The sequence below is a fragment of the Bombina bombina genome, chromosome 1, assembly GCF_027579735.1.
Source record: "Bombina bombina isolate aBomBom1 chromosome 1, aBomBom1.pri, whole genome shotgun sequence".
NCBI lineage: Eukaryota > Metazoa > Chordata > Amphibia > Anura > Bombinatoridae > Bombina > Bombina bombina.
This window is the reverse complement of record NC_069499.1, coordinates 840613970-840632892: the sequence shown is the minus strand read 5'-3', so window position 1 is coordinate 840632892 and position 18923 is coordinate 840613970. Positions and strand designations below refer to the sequence as shown.

At 41.7% G+C, this 18923-nt stretch overlaps 1 protein-coding gene across 2 annotated transcripts in view; it reads left to right on the top strand.

Annotated features, from left to right (window-relative positions):
• The first annotated feature begins 868 nt into the window (after positions 1-868).
• The window catches only part of PMFBP1 (polyamine modulated factor 1 binding protein 1), a 347880-nt gene continuing 329825 nt past the window's right edge, over positions 869-18923 (top strand). For both annotated transcript variants that reach the window (XR_008400176.1, XM_053699461.1), the window contains exon 1: positions 869-945. Coding sequence is in view for 1 of the 2 variants with exons in the window: in XM_053699461.1 (XP_053555436.1) it covers positions 901-945 (45 nt within the window). In the remaining variant the exon portion in view is untranslated. The remainder of the gene's footprint in view (positions 946-18923) is intronic.

Sequence of the window (18923 nt, the reverse complement as noted above, 5' to 3'; positions counted from 1 at the left end):
TTTATCATGAAAGAAAAATCTTGGGTTTCATGTCCCTTTAAGTGAACTGACTGCATAGAATAACTTAGAGACAAAGCTAGAGATCTTAGTGAATTTGTTCCATTGCGTGTCAGTGCCATTATATGTATTTGTAGTTGCCCCCAGCCCCCCCTTACTTTCTGATGTCTTACCCTGGTCTCTGCTTCTGCCACCCCCATACTTATTATAACAATAATCTGTTTGCACCATAGACTGTAATCTGCTCCCTACAGCCACCATCATATGCTCTAGTCTTTTATTCCTGCCATAGTATTACTTTATGGTGTCTGTTGCCCCTGTGTGTACTAATGGTACTGTCTTTATAGCCCTCATCTGCTTTATATCCCCCCCCCTATTCTTTTTTTTTTTTTTTACATAACCCCATGCCTGCTGCTTCAATTGTGCGATCCCCACCTTTAATTTTTAACATTTTTGTTTTTTCTCTGTCTCTAAAACATGCCTATGTAATGAAATATATGTGAGCTGCACACAGTCCTTTATACTAGACATCATCTCATAAATGTCACTTTTGGCTCAGAATCCCCTGTAGTGCTGTAGCTCCCCCTGCTGGTCATGTATTGGGAGATCTTTTTTAGATTTTGCTTTTGGCCCTGTGCATTTTTTTTATGTATTTGTGCTTGCGCCTAATATTCAGGACCATTTTGTGTGTGTGTGTGTGTGTGTTTTATATGTGTGTTTAATTTATCAGTATATTTCTGAGGTCCTTGTGTAGGAGGAGGGGGGGCTGAATTGCAATTTAGGCTGAAAAATCAAATTTGTGAGATAAGAATGTGATTCAGCAGCAACCTTATAATCATATGCGCTTTAATAATCTTTATTTTGCAGAAGTCAGTTTCCAGGGTAACGGAGTGTAAGCCTGTGATGAGCTCCCTGCTGAACACCAGGCATCTGCAGGCAGGAATATCCGTGAGTCTCTTCCCTTCTCTGTAATGACTGCTGCTATTCCTCTTGCATCAGATTAATAAGGATTCCTCTGCCCCCCCTCTGCTAATTCTTCCATTATCCTGTCGCTGTTAGCTGCAGTAATAGCAGGACATGGAGTTTTGAATCTCAGTAGGCCAAGTGAAATAACAGATGGAATATCTTTAGCATTTTATGTAATTACTTTTTTTTATTGCTTCCATTCCTTCTTTCCCTGCTCCATGACCGCTGTTTAGCGTACCAATCGCAGGGGCAGGCTTGTGAGATTACGTGTTTGCAATCGTTAGGTGTTGGGAGAAAGTACCGGGTGTACAGATTATATTATTTCATGATATAGGACGGGATCTCTACACTATTAAAGTTTAAAGGGACAGGAAACCCCAACCTTTTCTTTCATGATTTGGATAGAACATACGATTTTAAGCAACTTTCCAATTTACTTCTATTATCAAATTTACTTAATTCTCTTGTTATTCTTTGTTGATGGAGCAGCATTGCACTACTGGCAGCTAGCTGAACACATCTAGTTGGCCAATCACAAGAGACAAATGTGTGCAGGCACCAATCAGCATCTAGCGCCCACTAGTGTAGGATATGTACGTATTCTTTTTCAACAAGGGATACCAAGAGAACTAAGCACATTTGAAAATAGAAGTGAATTTAAATATATCTTAAAATTACATGCTCTATCCGAATCATGCAAGTTTAATTTTGACTTTCCTATCCCTTTAAATATTTACAGGAAAAAAATATTGGATATCTGTACATGTGTCCCCCCATACATAAAGAAATGAGTAAAATTAATCAGATAGCTGCCCAGTCTCAACACTTTGGACAATAATTTCAAAAGGCTTCTATTAAAAGATGCATTTTATTATCTCTCAGATAATTAATCTGCCAGCACTTCTGAGTACTGCCATCTTTACATACTCGTCTTTTTAATTTTAAGTATCTGCATATTACTTCCAAATCGATTGTGAGATGAGATTGCTATGTACACATAAAAAATAAAATATATGACAAGTCTAATTATATCAAGCAGTGAGATTAGGGGGATGTGGTGAATGGAGTTAATTTAGGGTTTTTAGTGTTTTCCCCAGGACCTTTTTTAATAAGTGCACCACCCGGCTGATTTAATGCCACCCACTGCGCTTATGGAGCAGGGGTGTGCAGACCTACATGGATAGGGCTAGGCTTTTGTTATAAAGAAACATTTTTTACAATAATGAACGCTGAGGGCAAGGTCATGTGATAAAATGGAGTTGTTGCACGTGTTATTGTTCTTAAAAAGTGAAGGTGAATAAATAAACGTAACCGCTACCCCCCTGTTAACCTACTGTAAGTTAACCCTAAAGGCAAATGCAGTCATTGCAACTGATCTTTAACATGATCCCGAACCTTCAACTACAATTCACCCATAACTGTGGCCTCCCTAAGACCACCAATACAAATTCTCACCACAGTTAACCCTTACACCCCCCCATCACAAATATCTCTAACAGAAAAGTCCGCATGAAACGGAAGTTAAGAAGCAGCAGTCGTAAAAATGCTGCTCCTTAAAGGTACACTCTGGTAAAAATTAAACTTTCATGATTCAGATATAACATTCAATTTTAAAAAACTTTCCAATTTACTTCCATTAACAAAATGTGTTCAGTCTTTTTATATTTATACTTTTTGAGTCACAAGCTCATACTGAGCATGTGCACGAATTCACAGAATATATGTATTAGGGATTGGCTGATGGCTGTCACATGATACAGAAGAAGTGGAAATTGACATAACTTTAAAATTAGTCAGAAAAAAATCTTCTACTCATTTGAAGTGTAGGCTTTGTGCTATTGCATTGTCTTTCCATCTAAAGGGGAGGAGAGTCCACGGCTTCATTCATTACTATTGGGAATTAAGAACCTGGCCACCAGGAGGAGGCAAAGACACCCCAGCCAAAGGCTTAAATACTTCCCTCATCCCCAGGAGTGCCAGAGTTTTGGAGTAGTCTCTTATGGAGGGTAGTACTCTTCGCAGTGGGACTGGAGTTTTAAGTAGTCCTGTCAGTCTCTTATTGAGGACCTGGGTGAAAGTTAGAGTCCGGAAATGCAGGAAGTTTCTTTCTGCGAAACCATTCCGACTCAGATTAACAGCTCCTCAAGCAATCAGCGTTGTCTAACTTCGCTTCGCTGCCTGCTTTCTTCTCTCAAGTCCATGGCGGAGGTGATGCTACTATTCGTCACACTTGAAAAGCCGTGTTCCTGTTCCATGGCGTAGATTCTGGTAAGATCGTTTCATTTTTTATTGACGATGATAATGATGATAACATAGAAGTCAGGGTCACAGTGTGGCACCTTTTTATCTTTACAGAGTCAAGGGTTAATATTCCTGGAAGGGGGATTATTGAACAGGGGGGTTTATACATAATATTGTTTATTGTGTCATTGCTGCGTTATGTGCAAGATGAGGCTCTTGCAATGTGTGGAACTTTCAGGTGACTTGCGGGAATATTGCGCGGCCATTTTTGGCTTGTTTTCCCTAGTGCCGGGGCAGTCCTGCCAGGCATTCCACGTGACGGGGTGTGTCTATCCTTCTCTGTGGATCTGTGGCGCAGGAAACATAGCGGTTTCTGTAGTCTGGGTCCTAGGAGGTGGTGAGTGCCCCGGCCATTGGTGGTATAAGGTTCCTTTTTGTAAATTAAGTTAGTATTCCCATAAATGCAAGCGATGGAGGACTCGTTAGAGGGCTCTCCCTCCTTAACAAATTCTCATTCCTGTGTTTATTGTGAGGAGGTTTTGGTAGATCAGCCTGCTCAACTATGTTTCACATGCCTTGATAAAGTTGCAACATCTAAATGTAAATGGATGTCTAGTACTACTGAGACGCCCACCTCTAAGGGCTCTTCGTCCCGTGAGGTGCGTTCCCTGCATTCATCTCCTATTGCACATGCAGCACCCCGGGGTCCCACCGTTACTCTTTCGGGAGAGATTTGTTGGCCGTCAAACTTTGCGGACCAACTGGAATCGGCGGTTTCTAAGGTGATCCATGCATTACCACGTTCTGCTAAGTGCAAGCGTAGGGTGTATCATGGCGGCTCGACCCAGGGTTTGTCCTCGCCGATGGCAGATCCAGAGGTCGAGGCCTACTCCGACTCTTCGGAGGAGGCCCATTCTGGGTCGGAGTCCGTGTCATCTAAGCCTCCTGCTGTTTAGAAGCCTGGTTATAGGTTTAGGATGGAAAATTTGCGTTTTCTGCTGCGACAGGTACTTGCTACTCTGGAGGTTCCGGAAACTAAGATCCCGAAGGAGCCTGCGATTCCTAAACTTGACAGGGTGGTGCCTCAGACTTTCCCGGTCCCCGTTAAGATTATTATTAAGAATGAATGGGAGTGATTAGGGTCTCCTTTTTCCCCTTCTTCTTTTAAAAAACTGTTTCCCGTTCCGTACTCTCAGCTTGAGCTGTGGGGGACCATTCCCAAGGTGGATGGGGCTATCTCTACGTTAGCGAAGTGGACGACTATTCCCCTAGAGGATAGTTCATCGTTTAAGGAGCCCATGGATTAAAAGCTGGAAAACATGTTGAGAAGGATGTTTCAGCACACAGGGTTGGTTTTTCAGCCTGCAGCGGCTGTGGCAGCAGTCGCCGGTGCTGTGACATATTGGTGCGAATCCCTGTGTGACATGGTCAAAGGGAGACATACATCGACGAGATATAGAAAAAGATTAAGGCGCTGAAGGTCGCCAATTCTTTTATCTGCGATGCCACTATGCAAATTATTCGCCTGAATGCTAAGGTATCAGGTTTTTCATATCCACGGTTACGGGAGGCAAGGGAGCTTTCCTCCCACAGGACAAGGCCCAGCGCCAGCACCCCGCCGCAAAAGCGGACCAGTCAAAGAGATCTTGGAAACTGGCTCAATCTTGGAACAAGTCTAAGCAGAGCAAGAAGCCCGCCGAGACTAAATCGGCATGAAGGGGCGGCCCCTGACCAGTCTCAGGATCACTTAGGGGACAATTCTCAGACGCTTGGTTGCAGGACGTTCAGGACCCTTGGGTTCTAGAGGTTGTCTCCCAGGGTTACAGGATAGAGTTCAGATCTCATCCGCCCAAGCGCAGATTTCTCCTGTCAAACCTGTCTTTAAGACCAGAGAAGAGAGAGGCCTTTCTAGAGTGTGTGAGAGATCTCACCTCTCTCTGGGTTATTGTACCAGTACCCCCTGCAGAAAGGGGTCTAGGATACTATTCCAATCTTTTTGTGGTTCCAAAGAAGGAGGGCACGTTCCGCCCAATTCTGGACCTAAAGTGTTTGAACAAGTTTCTGAGTGTTCCATTGTTCAAGATGGAAATGATCAGATCTATTCTGCCCCTAGTTCAAGAGGGACAGTTCATGACAACTATAGATTTGAAGGACGCTTACCTTCATGTGCCAATCCACAGGGACCACTTTAGGTTCCTAAGATTTGTGTTTCTGGACAAACACTTCCAGTTTGTGGCCCTCCCTTTTGGTCTGGCGACGGCCCCGAGAGTCTTCATGAAGGTTCTGGGGGTGCTGCTGGCAGTGGCCAGATCCAGGGGCATTGCATTGGCGCCTAATCTGGACGACATTTTAGTTCAGTCGCCGTCATTCAGCCTCGCAGAGGATCATTCGAGGGCTCTTCTCTTGCTTCTCTGATCTCACGGTTGGAAAATCAACTCGGGAAAGAGTTCCCTGGTTCCCAGCAACAGGGTAGAGTTCCTGGGCACGATAATAGACTCTTTGTCCATGAAGATATTTCTCATGGATCGGCGGCGCAGGAAGCTGGCGTCCTCCTCTCTTGCCCTTCAGTCCTCCATTAGCCCGTCGGTGGCTCAATGTATGGAGGTGATAGGTCTCATGGTGTCAAGCATAGATGTCATCCCATTCGCCAGGTTCCTCTTTAATTGTGCATGTTGAGACAGTAGAATGGCGATCATTCAGATCTTTCACAGCTGATATCCATGGATGCTCGGACTCGGAACTCCCTCTATTGGTGGACCCGTCCGGAGCAACTGTCCGTGGGGACATCCTTCTTTAGACAGTCCTGGGTAATTGTGACCACGGACGCCAGTCTGTCGGGATGGGGAGCTGTTTGGGGTGTCAAGATGGCATAAGGAAAGTGGTCCAGGGAGGAGTCTCTCCTTCCGATCAACATTCTGGAACTACAAGCAATTTAAAATGCTCTAAAGGCGTGGCCTTCTCTGGGGTTAGTCAGATTCATCAGATTCCAGACAGACAACATTACCTCGGTGGCTTACATCAACCATCAAGGGGGTACAAGGAGCTCCCTCGTGATGAGGGAAGTGTCTCGGATTCTGGAATGGGCAGAGTCCCACGAATGCTCGCTCTCAGCGATTCACATACCAGGTGTGGACAACTGGGAAGTGGACTTTCTCAGCAGACAATCCTTCCATCCGGGGCAATGGTCTCGTCACGCTAAGGTGTTTGCAGAGATTTGTCACAAATGGGGAACGCCAGAGATAGATCTCATGGCATCCAGACTCAATTGCAAGCTACCTCGATACGGGTCGGGGTCGAGGTCCAGGGATCCCCAGGCAGAGCTGATACATGCCTTAGTGGTTCCTTGGAGATTCAGCCTAGCTTACATTTTTCCACCGCTTCCACTTCTACCTCGAGTAGTAGCACGCATCAAACAGGAGCGGACCTCGGCCATTCTAATTGCTCCTTCGTGGCTGCGGAGGACGTGGTTTGTGGATCTGGTGGGGATGTCAGCCTATCTGCCCGTGGAGGTTACCCTGTCGCAGGGATCTGCTGTCACAGGGTCCTTTTCAACATCGAAATCTAGATTCTCTGAGGCTGACTGCGTGGATTGACCGCCTAGTTAGCCAAGAGAGGCTTTTCTGAAAGTGTGATTGATACTCTAATTCAGGCAAGGAAGCCAGTCACTCGTCGCATCTACCATAAGGTGTGGAGGACTTACTTCTGGTGTTAGAAGCATGGATATCCTTGGCATAAGGTGAAGGTATCCAGGATTCTGGCCTTTCTCCAGGATGGTTTGGAGACGGGTTTTGCTGCTAGTTCCCTAAAGGGCAGATTTCGGGTTTATCAGTTTTGTTGCATAGGAGACTCACTGAGCTCTCTGACATTCAATCTTTTGTTCAGGCTCTGTCTAGAATCAGGCCTGTCTTTAGACAGTCGGCTCCGCCTTGGAGCTTAAACTTAGTCCTTAGGGTTTTTCAGAGGGTTCCGTTTGAACCTATGCATTCCATTGACATTAAGATTCTGTCCTGAAAGGATCTCTTTATGTTGACTATTGCGTCTGCACGCAGAGTATCTGAACTAGCTGCCTTGCAATGTGATCCTCCTTATCTGGTGTTTCATGCGGATAAAGCTGTACTTCGCACTGGATTGGGGTTTCTCCCCAAGGTGGTGTCTAGCCATAACATCAATCAGGAAATAGTGGTTCCTTCCTTGTGTCCTAACCCTTCTTCTTCAAAGGAGAGGTTACTTCATAACTTGGATGTGGTTCGTGCCTTGAAGTTCTATCTTCAGGCTACAAAGGATTTCAGACAGTCTACATCTCTTTTTGTGGTGTTTTCTGGGAAGCTCAAGGGACAAAGGGCCTCTGCTACTTCCTTGTCTTTCTGGTTGAGGAGCTTGATTCCCTTGGCTTATGAGACAGTGGGACATAAGCCTCCTCAGAGGATCACAGCTCATTCAACTAGGGCTGTGGCTTTATCTTGGGCCTTCAAGAATGAGGCCTCTATGGAACAAATTTGTAAGGTGGCTACCTGGTCCTCCTTACACACTTTTACAAAGTTTTACAAATTTGAGGTTTTTGCTTCTGCGGAAGCCGTTTTGCAGGCTGTGGGGGTCTGCCTTTTACCCTCCCGGTTTCATTCAGTGTCCTCTAGAGCTTGGGTATATGTTCCCAATAGTAATGAATGAAGACGTGTACTCTCCTCCCCTTTAGATGGAAAACATAAATTATGCTTACCTGATAATTTAATTTCCATCGAGGGGAGGAGAGTCCACGGCTCCCGTCCATATCTCCCTGGGGCGGACCTAAATGTAATCATCTTCTGGCACCTTTTATACCCTGATATTTCTCCTACTGTTCCTGGTTCCCTCGGCAGAATGACTGGGGATGAGGGAAGTGGGGCTTTGGCTGGGGTGTCTTTGCCTCCTCCTGCTGGCCAGGTTCTTAATTCCCAATAGTAATGAATGAGGCCGTGGACTCTCCTCCCCTAGATGGAAATGAAATTATCAGGTAAGCATAATTTATGTTTTTTTATTATGCATTTGATGATTATGCAAATCTGCTCTACTTATCTTTTAACTTCTTTGTCACCTTTTTTGTGGTGGACTGAAATCATCCTGATCCGATCCGATCAGAATGATTGATGACCCCTGCTAGCAGCCGATTGGCCGCCAGTGAGCAGGGGGCAGCATTGCACAAGCATTTCACTAGAAATGCTTGTGCAATGATAAAGGCCACTGGCGTATGCTGTCTGCATTTAGCGAGGCAGAGCGGACATGATTCGCTACAGCAAATCATGTCCGCTTGACTTTTGTTAAATCTACCCCTTACTGTGAACACTCTTAAAATATATACCACCCAAGTTATCTGACCCACCTTAAAGGGACACTGAACCCAAATTTTTTCTTTTGTTATTCAGAAAGAGCATGCAATTTTAAGCAACTTTCTAATTTGCTCCTATTATCAATTTTTCTTCATTCTCTTGCTATCATTATTTGAAAAAGAAGGCATCTAAGCTTTTTTTGGTTTCAGTACTCTGGATAGCACTTTTTTATTGGTGGATGAATTTATCCACCAATCAGCAAGGACAACCCAGGTTGTTCACCAAAAATGGGCCGGCATCTAAACTTACATTTGTGCATTTCAAATAAAGATACCAAGAGAATGAAGAAAATTTTATAATAGGAGTAAATTAGAAAGTTGCTTAAAATGTCATGCTCTATCTGAATCACGAAAGAAAAAAATTGGGTACAGTGTCCCTTTAATCATTTTCTCCTAATGAAAATCCTTCAATGTACCCCCCACCTCTCAGAAAACTTTCTAGCTTGGGGTTAATTCATCTTGCAGACATCGCTAAATTCTCTAGCGCAACTTGGTGGTTCAAGAAAGATATCAACTGAGTAGAACCAAGTGCTAATACAAATGATCAATTTGAAACAAATACAAATTAAACTGAAAAGTATTCAGTACAGGTTAAATCTGTGTATTGCAAATTTGAGAAAACTTTACCACATACAAGGCCACATTACAAGTTGAGCGCTAAAAATCCTTGCGTTCGCATTGCACAGAAGCATTGCACTCACGAGTGCGCGCTTCCATAGGCTCCAATGGGAGCCTCGTTCTCATGCCGTAAGAAGGGGATAAGCCGCACAGCGATGGCATCAAATATTAATATATGTATTTACTTATATACATATGTTTGTGTGTTAATATGTATATACACAAATAAATACACAAATATATATGTATATAAGTAAATACATACTGTATATATTTACAGGGAGCACATAGTTCCCATAGACCGCAGTGTAAAGGCACTTTTCAATGACTTTTTTTTTTCTTACATCCCACAGCCTCCACTTTTAATCCCTAAAAACTGCTCCATGCATTATTATTTTTTATGGAAAAAAAAACTGCTACATTTTCTCTTCATAAAAAAATAAGACTCTTTATTTTGGGGGCAATTGGGGCACTTTTCTCTGGTTAATTTTCTGAGCGCTAATTGCTACTGCAAGTTTGCAGTAGCAATAACCAGCCGCTTGTAAATTTGCCTATTTGTGGGGGCGTGCGATAAATTAGCGCTCCACTTGTAATCTATCCCACAATTTTTAAGATTTAATTAGTAAGCGCTGCGTAATCTGTTGGCGCTCTACAAATAACCGATAATAATAAATGCAGGTGTAAAATGCTTAGAAAATATAATTGTAGTTGAGAGAGAACTTCAGACACACTCAATGAAGGAGGCAGTGAATGCCAATACCATAGATACAAATTAAAAATGGTTTGGATACATTTGTGGCTAGAAACAGAATTCAGGGATATGATTGCTAGTGTTAAGTGGGTCACCTTTTTAATGGGATTAATTTAAACTCAGCTGGAGCTTTTATTGTAAGTATATTAAGATTTGTATTGGATAAACTCGATAGACCCAAAGGGGTCGATTTTATGAAGCAGCAGACGCTGCTTCCGACCCTCTCCGATTCAGTTCCACCTGAAGCGGAATTTAAGAAGCAGTGGTCCTAAGACCGCTGCTCCTTAACTTGACCTCTGACGTGGCAGACAGCAATCAGCTAAATCAGGTTGATTGACACCCCCTGCTAGTGGCCGATTAGCCACGAATCTGCAGCGGGCGGCATTGCACCAGCAGTTCACAAGGACTGCTGCAATGATAAATGCCCAAAGCATATGCGGTCTGCATTTATCGATGTGCGGTGGACATGATACGCTACATTGTATCATGTCCGTCCGCACAATAATAAATTTACCCCAAGGAATGCTCCTGTCCTTCTCACATAGAAGAAATACAAAGTAGTATCATAATTTTGTTAACGTGATATAAAACCCCAAAACTTATTTTGTGATTCAGACACAGCATACAATTTTTAAAAAAAATTCAAGTTTACTTCTATGATCAAATTTGCTTCTTTTCCTTGATATTCTGTGTTGAAGATACCTAGCTAGGGCCTAGATTTAGAGTTTGGCGGTAGCCGTCAAAACCAGCGTTAGAGGCTCCTAACGCTGGTTTTTACCTCTCGCTGGTATTTGGAGTCAGTCAGGAAAGGGTCTAACGCTCACTTTGCAGCCGCGACTTTTCCATACCGCAGATCCCCCTACGCCATTTGCGTATCCTATCTTTTCAATGGGATCTTTCTAACGCCGGTATTTAGAGTCGTGGCTGAAGTGAGCGTTAGAAATCTAACGACAAAACTCCAGCCGCAGAAAAAAGTCAGTAGTTAAGAGCTTTCTGGGCTAACGCCGGTTTATAAAGCTCTTAACTACTGTGCTCTAAAGTACACTAACACCCATAAACTACCTATGTACCCCTAAACCGAGACCCCCCCCACATCGCCGCCACTCGATTACATTTTTTTAACCCCTAATCTGCCGACTGCACACCGCCGCCAGCTACGTTATACTTATGTACCCCTGATCTGCTGCCCCTAATCCCGCCGACACTAACACCCCCCTAAGTTAAATATAATTTTTATCTAACTAAATAAATTAACTCTTATTAAATAAATTATTCCTATTTAAAGCTAAATACTTACCTGTAAAATAAACCCTAATATAGCTACAATATAAATTATAATTATATTGTAGCTATTTTAGGATTAATATTTATTTTACAGGCAACTTTGTAATTATTTTAACCAGGTACAATAGCTATTAAATAGTTAATAACTATTTAATAGCTACCTAGTTAAAATAATTACAAAATTACCTGTAAAATAAATCCTAACCTAAGTTACAATTAAACCTAACACTACACTATCAATAAATTAATTAAATACAATACCTACAAATAAATACAATGAAATAAACTAACTAAAGTACAAAAAATAAAAAAGAACTAAGTTACAAAAAATAAAAAAATATTTATAAACATTAGAAAAATATTACAACAATTTTAAACTAATTACACCTACTCTAAGCCCCCTAATAAAATAACAAAGACCCCCAAAATAAAAAAATGCCCTACCCTATTCTAAAATTAAAATAGAAAAGCTCTTTTTACCTTACCAGCCCTTAAAAGGGCCATTTGCGGGGCATGCCCCAAAGAATTCAGCTCTTTTGCCTGGAAAAAAAAACATACAATAACCCCCCCCCCAACAATACAACCCACCACCCACATACCCTTAATCTAACCCAAACCCCCCTTAAATAAACATAACACTAAGCCCCTGAAGATCTTCCTACCTTATTTTCACCACACCGGGTATCACACTGATCCGTCCTGGCTCCGATGTCTTGATCCAAGCCCAAGCGGGGGGCTGAAGACATCCATCCTCCGGCTGAAGTCTTGATCCAAGCGGGCAGAAGAGGACATCCGGACCGGCAAACATCTGCATCCAAGCCGCATCTTCTATGTTCTTCCATCCGATGACGACCGGCTGATCTTCAAGACCTCCAGCGCGGATCCATCCTCTTCTTCCGACGACTAGACGACGAATGAAGGTTCCTTTAAGATTCAAGTTCAATCCGATTGGCTGATGGAATCAACCAATCAGATTGAGATCGCATTATATTGGCTGTTCCGATCAGCCAATAGAATGCGAGCTCAATCTGATTGGCTGATCGGATCAGCCAATCGGATTGAACTTGAATCTGATTGGCTGATTTCATACCTTAATTCCGATTGGCTGATAGAATCCTATCAGCCAATCGGAATTCGAGGGACGCCATCTTGGATGACGTCCCTTAAAGGAACCGTCATTCATCGGGAAGTCGTCGGTGAAGATGGATGTTCCGCGTCGGCGGGATGAACATGGATCCGGAAGAAAGAAGATTGAAGATGCTGCTTGATAGAAGACTTCAGTCGGATCATGGACCTCTTCAGCTCCCGCTTGGATGAAGACTTCAGCCGGATCATGGACATCTTCAGCCCCCCGCTTGGGCTTGGATCAAGACATCGGAGGCTCTTCTGGATCGATTGGTGAACCCGGCGTGGTGAAGATAAGGTAGGGAGATCTTCAGGGGCTTAGTGTTAGGTTTATTTAAGGGGGGTTTGGGTTAGATTAGGGGTATGTGGGTGGTGGGTTGTAATGTTGGGGGGGGGGGTATTGTATGTTTTTTTTTTTACAGGCAAAAGAGCTGAATTCTTTGGGGCATGCCCCGCAAAGGGCCCTTTTCAGGGCTGGTAAGGTAAAAGAGCTTTTCTATTTTAATTTTAGAATAGGGTAGGGCATTTTTTTTATTTTGGGGATCTTTGTTATTTTATTAGGGGGCTTAGAGTAGGTGTAATTAGTTTAAAATTGTTGTAATATTTTTCTAATGTTTGTAAAAAAAAATTTATTTTTTGTAACTTAGTTCTTTTTTATTTTTTGTACTTTAGTTAGTTTATTTAATTGTATTTATTTGTAGGTATTGTATTTAATTAATTTATTGATAGTGTAGTGTTAGGTTTAATTGTAGATAATTGTAGGTATTTTATTTAATTTATTTATTGATAGTGTAGTGTTAGGTTTAATTGTAACTTAGGTTAGGATTTATTTTACAGGTAATTTTGTAATTATTTTAACTAGGTAACTATTAAATAGTTATTAACTATTTAATAGTTATTGTTCCTGGTTAAAATAAATACAAAGCTGCCAGTAAAATAAATATTAATCCTAAAATAGCTACAATATAAGTATAATTTATATTGTAGCTATATTAGGGTTTATTTTACAGGTAAGTATTTAGCTTTAAATAGGAATAATTTATTTAATAAGAGTTAATTTATTTCGTTAGATTTAAATTATATTTAACTTAGGGGGGTGTTAGTGTTAGGGTTAGACTTGGCTTTAGGGGTTAATACATTTATTATAGTAGCGGCAAGATCCGGTCGGCAGATTTGGGGTTAATAAGTGTAGGTAGGTGGAGGCGACGTTGGGGGCGGCGGATTAGGGGTTAATAAATATAATATAGGGGTCGGCGGTGTTAGGGGCAGCAGATTAGGGGTACATAGGGATAATGTAGGTTTGCGGGGTCGGCAGATTAGGGGTTAATAAGTGTAAGATTAGGGGTGTTTAGACTCGGGGTACATGTTAGGGTGTTAGGTGCAGACTTAGGAAGTGTTTCCCCATAGGAAACAATGGGGCTGCGTTAGGAGCTGAACGCTGCTTTTTTGCAGGTGTTAAGGTTTTTTTTCGGCTCAAACTGTCCCATTGTTTCCTATTGGGGAATCGTGCACGAGTACGTTTTTGAAGCTGGACGCGTCCGTAAGCACCGCTGGTATTTAGAGTTGCAGTGACGGTAAATATGCTCTACGCTCCCTTTTTTGGAGCCTAACGCAGCCCTTCTGTGAACTCTAAATACCAGCGGTATTTAAAAGGTGCGGGGGAAAAAAAGCATGCGTAGCTAACGCACCCCTTTGGCCGCAGAACTCTAAATCTAGCCGTAGGTGTCTAGAGCACTACATGGCAGGAAATAGTGCTGCTATCTAGTGCTCTTGCATATGGATACCATTCTTGCAACACTGCTGCCATATAGTGCTCCAGATATGGGCAGGCTCCTGAGCATACATCCCTGCTTTTTAACAAAAGATACCAAGAGAATAAAAGTAAATTAGAAAGTTATTTAAAATCGTATGCTCAATCTGAAACATGGAAAAGAAAATTGGGGTTTCATATCCCTTTTAAATATACACAGAAACATTTAGTACAATCATAACGTATACACACGCACTCATACATATACTGTGTGTGTGTGTGTGTTTGTGTATATATATATAATTTATATTTAAAATAAAATGTTTTTCACGGAAAAATCTATCTAAATATAGTTTCTATTTAAGATATATTATAATCTAAAGTTATTCATCCTGAAATATAGATTTGTTTTTAATTATATCGCTGAATTCTGTATATTCATAGCTGTAATGTGTTTTTTTTTTCCGTTTGATAAATTAATTCCATTAACCCATTCACAATGTCCTGTTCTCCCAAAGGTTTCCATCGCATTATTTTGGACAGTTTGAAGATATTATCACATATTATTGGTTTTCCAGTTCTCAAAACTGTTAATTTGTGTCTGCAGAAATAACACGTCCCTTAGTCGTAGAAATAACACGTCCCTTAGTCGTAGAAATAACACGTCCCTTAGTCGCAGAAATAACACGTCCCTTAGTCGCAGAAATAACACGTCCCTTAGTCGCAGAAATAACACGTCCCTTAGTTGCAGAAATAACACGTCCCTTAGTCGCAGAAATAACACGTCCCTTAGTCGCAGAAATAACACGTCCCTTAGTCGCAGAAATAACACGTCCCTTAGTTGCAGAAATAACACGTCCCTTAGTTGCAGAAATAACACGTCCCTTAGTCGCAGAAATAACACGTCCCTTAGTCGCAGAAATAACACGTCCCTTAGTCGCAGAAATAACACGTCCCTTAGACGCAGAAATAACACGTCCCTTAGTTGCAGAAATAACACGTCCCTTAGTCGCAGCAAAATGTTGTAAAATTTAACATACAGAGTTGATCAATATGAAACAGAGGGGCGCCTCATGTGCAGATCAACCAAAAGTAAGCATGAAATGATGCAAACAGAATCCAAAAATGGGTACTCACATTTGGCAATAGCTCCAGGTGCTGCTCAGCCAGTTGAATCACAAGAAAGATCCAAGGATATGAAGCTCAACTCCGTGTAGCATTCAAATGGGAAAAACAAAGGCGATAGAACTGTGCTTAAGTTTAAAAAATGGTTTATTTAAAAACACATTTAAGAACAAAAGCAGTGAGTTAAAATAGGGGTGTCCAAGTTTTACCCCCTACCTGCAACGCGTTTCTCGCCAACTGCCGTTTCATCAGGATAAATAGACCTTAAAGGGACATAGTCATGAAAGATGACTTTTGGGTTTCAGGTACAGCATGCCAATTTTAGATTTACTTCTATTTTCTGATTTGCTTCATTCTCTTGGATTCCTTTGGTCAAGGAGAGCAATGCTCTACTGGGGCCTAGCTGAATACATTGGGTAAGACAGTGACAAGCAGCTAGCTCACAGTAGTGCATTTCTTCTAAACCTACCTATGCAGGCTTTTCAACAATGGATACCAAGAGGACAAAGCAAAATAGATAAGAAAATTGTTAGAAATTGCATGTTCTTTCTGAATATTGAAAGCTTCATTTTGACTTTACTGTCCCTTTAATGTCATTGCTCCTCTGCAAATCTATGTACACAGAGTCAACCCATACTAAGTTTCAAAAAGCTCACTGAATAGAAGATTGTTTGGAGTGGAATAGATCTGCACAATGACCTACGTGTGAAGAGGGAGGTGCAAGCATTAAAGGAACATTAAACACTTTGAGATGTTAATATAAAATGATAAATCGTGTGTATGTATGTGTATATGTGTATATATATATATATATATATATATATGTATAACCTTTGCAATAGTCTTTGATTATTTATTTTGTCCCCTTTTCCTTTAATTCCATTCTAAAATTGTGAGCTTTTCAGTTCCTGTTAGAAATGTAATTCAACAAGAACTATAAAAATTGCTCTATAGGGGCGCTTAATGATAGAATACATAAAACAAAGTATATACAGATAATGATACACAACAATAACCCTAGTCACAGGATATACTGAACTCCCATATATTGTCAGTTCATCAGAGGTTAAAGCTCCTGGACTCCAATGTATTGTCAGTTTATCAGGGGTTAAATTTCCTGTATCAATTTCAGGATCACAGTGGCTGCACTCCTCTTCACACAAATGTAGTGGATTAAAACAAGAGCATCTAGCAAATATAAGAGGCGCCTCATGTGTGTATTAGTCACCAAAAAGACAAATCAGTTAGAAAATGTCAAACACAGGGTACTCACATTTCCATAGAGCACCCTTATGTGCTAGTAGACGCAGGCTGACAGTATAAAGGTCAGCTCACCTACTTCCGACAGCTGCACGTGGTCCAGGGACAGCTCAAACACACTCACAGTGATGAACCAAACAGTAGGCCCAACACATATGTGCACCCGGCAATTAGGGCTTGTAAACACTGTTGTAGTTTAAAAACTGATTTATTAAAACCATATAAAATTCAAACAATACAGTGTGAAAAGCTGGTGGGTATACACAGTCTGTACCCCCAGATATGCAACGCGTTTCTCAGCAGGTACGCTGTTTCCTCAGGCATCCAGAATACTGTTATATTACACACAGCCATTGGCTGCAGACTCTAGTAACCTATTTATAACTGTCTTTAACCCCTTAATGACCACAGCACTTTTCCATTTTCTGTCCGTTTGGGACCAAGGCTATTTTTTCATTTTTGCGGTGTTTGTGTTTAGCTGTAATTTTCCTCTTACTCATTTACTGTACCCACACATATTATATACCGTTTTTCTCGCCATTAAATGGACTTTCTAAAGATACCATTATTTTTTATCATATCTTATAATTTACTCTAATTTTTTTTATAAAATATGAGGAAAAAATGGAAAAAAACACACTTTTTCTAACTTTGACCCCCAAAATCTGTTACACATCTACAACCACCAAAAAAATCCCATGCTAAATAGTTTCTAAATTTTGTTCTGAGTTTAGAAATACCCAATGTTTACATGTTCTTTGCTTTTTTTGCAAGTTATAGGTCCATAAATACAAGTAGCACTTTGCTATTTCCAAACCACTTTTTTTCAAAATGAGTGCTAGTTACATTGGGACACTGATATCTTTCAGGAATCCTTGAATATCCATTGACATGTATATATTTTTTTTTAGAAGACAACCCAAAGTATTGATCTAGGCCAATTTTGGTATATTTCATTCCACCATTTCACTGCCAAATGCGATCAAATAAAAAAAATTGTTCACTTTTTCACAAATTTTTTCACAAACTTTAGGTTTCTCACTGAAATTATTTACAAACAACTTATGCAATTATAGCATAAATGGTTGTAAATGCTTCTCTGGGATCCCCTTTGTTCAGAAATAGCAGACATATATGGCTTTGGCTTTGCTTTTTGGTAATTAGAAGGCTGCTAAATGCCACTGCGCACAATACGTGTATTATGCCCAGCAGTGAAGGGGTTAATTAGGGAGCATGTAGGGAGCTTCTAGGGTTAATTTTAGCTTTAGTGTAGTGTAGTAGACAACCCCAAGTATTGATCTAGGCCCATTTTGGTATATTTCATGCCACCATTTCACCGCCAAATGCGATCAAATTAAAAAAAAACGTTAATTTTTTCACAATTTTAGGTTTCTCACTGAAATTATTTACAAACAGCTTGTGCAATTATGGCACAAATGGTTGTAAATGCTTCTCTGGGATGTCCTTTGTTCAGAAATAGCAGACATATATGACTTTGGCGTTGCTTTTTGGTAATTAGAAAGTCGCTAAATGCTGCTGCGCATCACACGTGTATTATGGCTAGCAGTGAAGGGGTTAATTAAGTAGTTTGTAGGGAGCTTGCAGGGTTAATTTTAGCTTTAGTGTAGATATCAGCCTCCCACCTGACACATCCCACCCCCTGATCCCTCCCAAACAGCTCCCTTCCCTCCCCCACCCCACAATTGTCCCCGCCATCTTAAGTACTGGCAGAAAATCTGCCAGTACTGAAATAAAAGTTTTTTTTGTTTTTTTTTTAAAAGAAAAAAAAAACATATTTACATATGCTGTGTTTAGGATCCCCCCTTAGCCCCCAACCTCCCTGATCCCCCCAAAACAGCTCTCTAAGCCTCCCCCTCTGCCTTATTGGGGGCCATCTTGGGTACTGGCAGCTGTCTGCCAGTACCCAGTTTGCACACAAACAAATATTTTTTTTTTTAATCTTTTTCTGTAGTGTAGCTTCCCCCCCCACCCCCCCACGGACCAACCCCCACCACATAAATGACACCTAAAGTTTTTTTTTTTACATTCTAGGTCCCACTTTTATTTTGTTTTGGGACACATTTTTCTGTAGTGTAGCGGTTCCCACCCGCTCCCTCCCCGTGCACGCGCCCGCCCCTCGTGCGCGCTCCCGCGCGCGCCCCCGGACTCCCCCGCCCACGATCCAGCCCCCCCTCCACATGACCAGGGCCATCGATGGCCGCCACCCACCTCCCACACCGGCTCCCACCCACCAACGATACCGGCCATCGATGTCCGGTGCAGAGAGGGCCACAGAGTGGCTCTCTCTGCATCGGATGGCCGTAGAAGGTTATTGCAGGATGCCTCCATATCGAGGCATCACTGCAATAACCGGAAAGCAGCTGGAAGCGAGCAGGATCGCTTCCAGCTGCTTTCCACACCGAGGACGTGCAGGGTACGTTCTC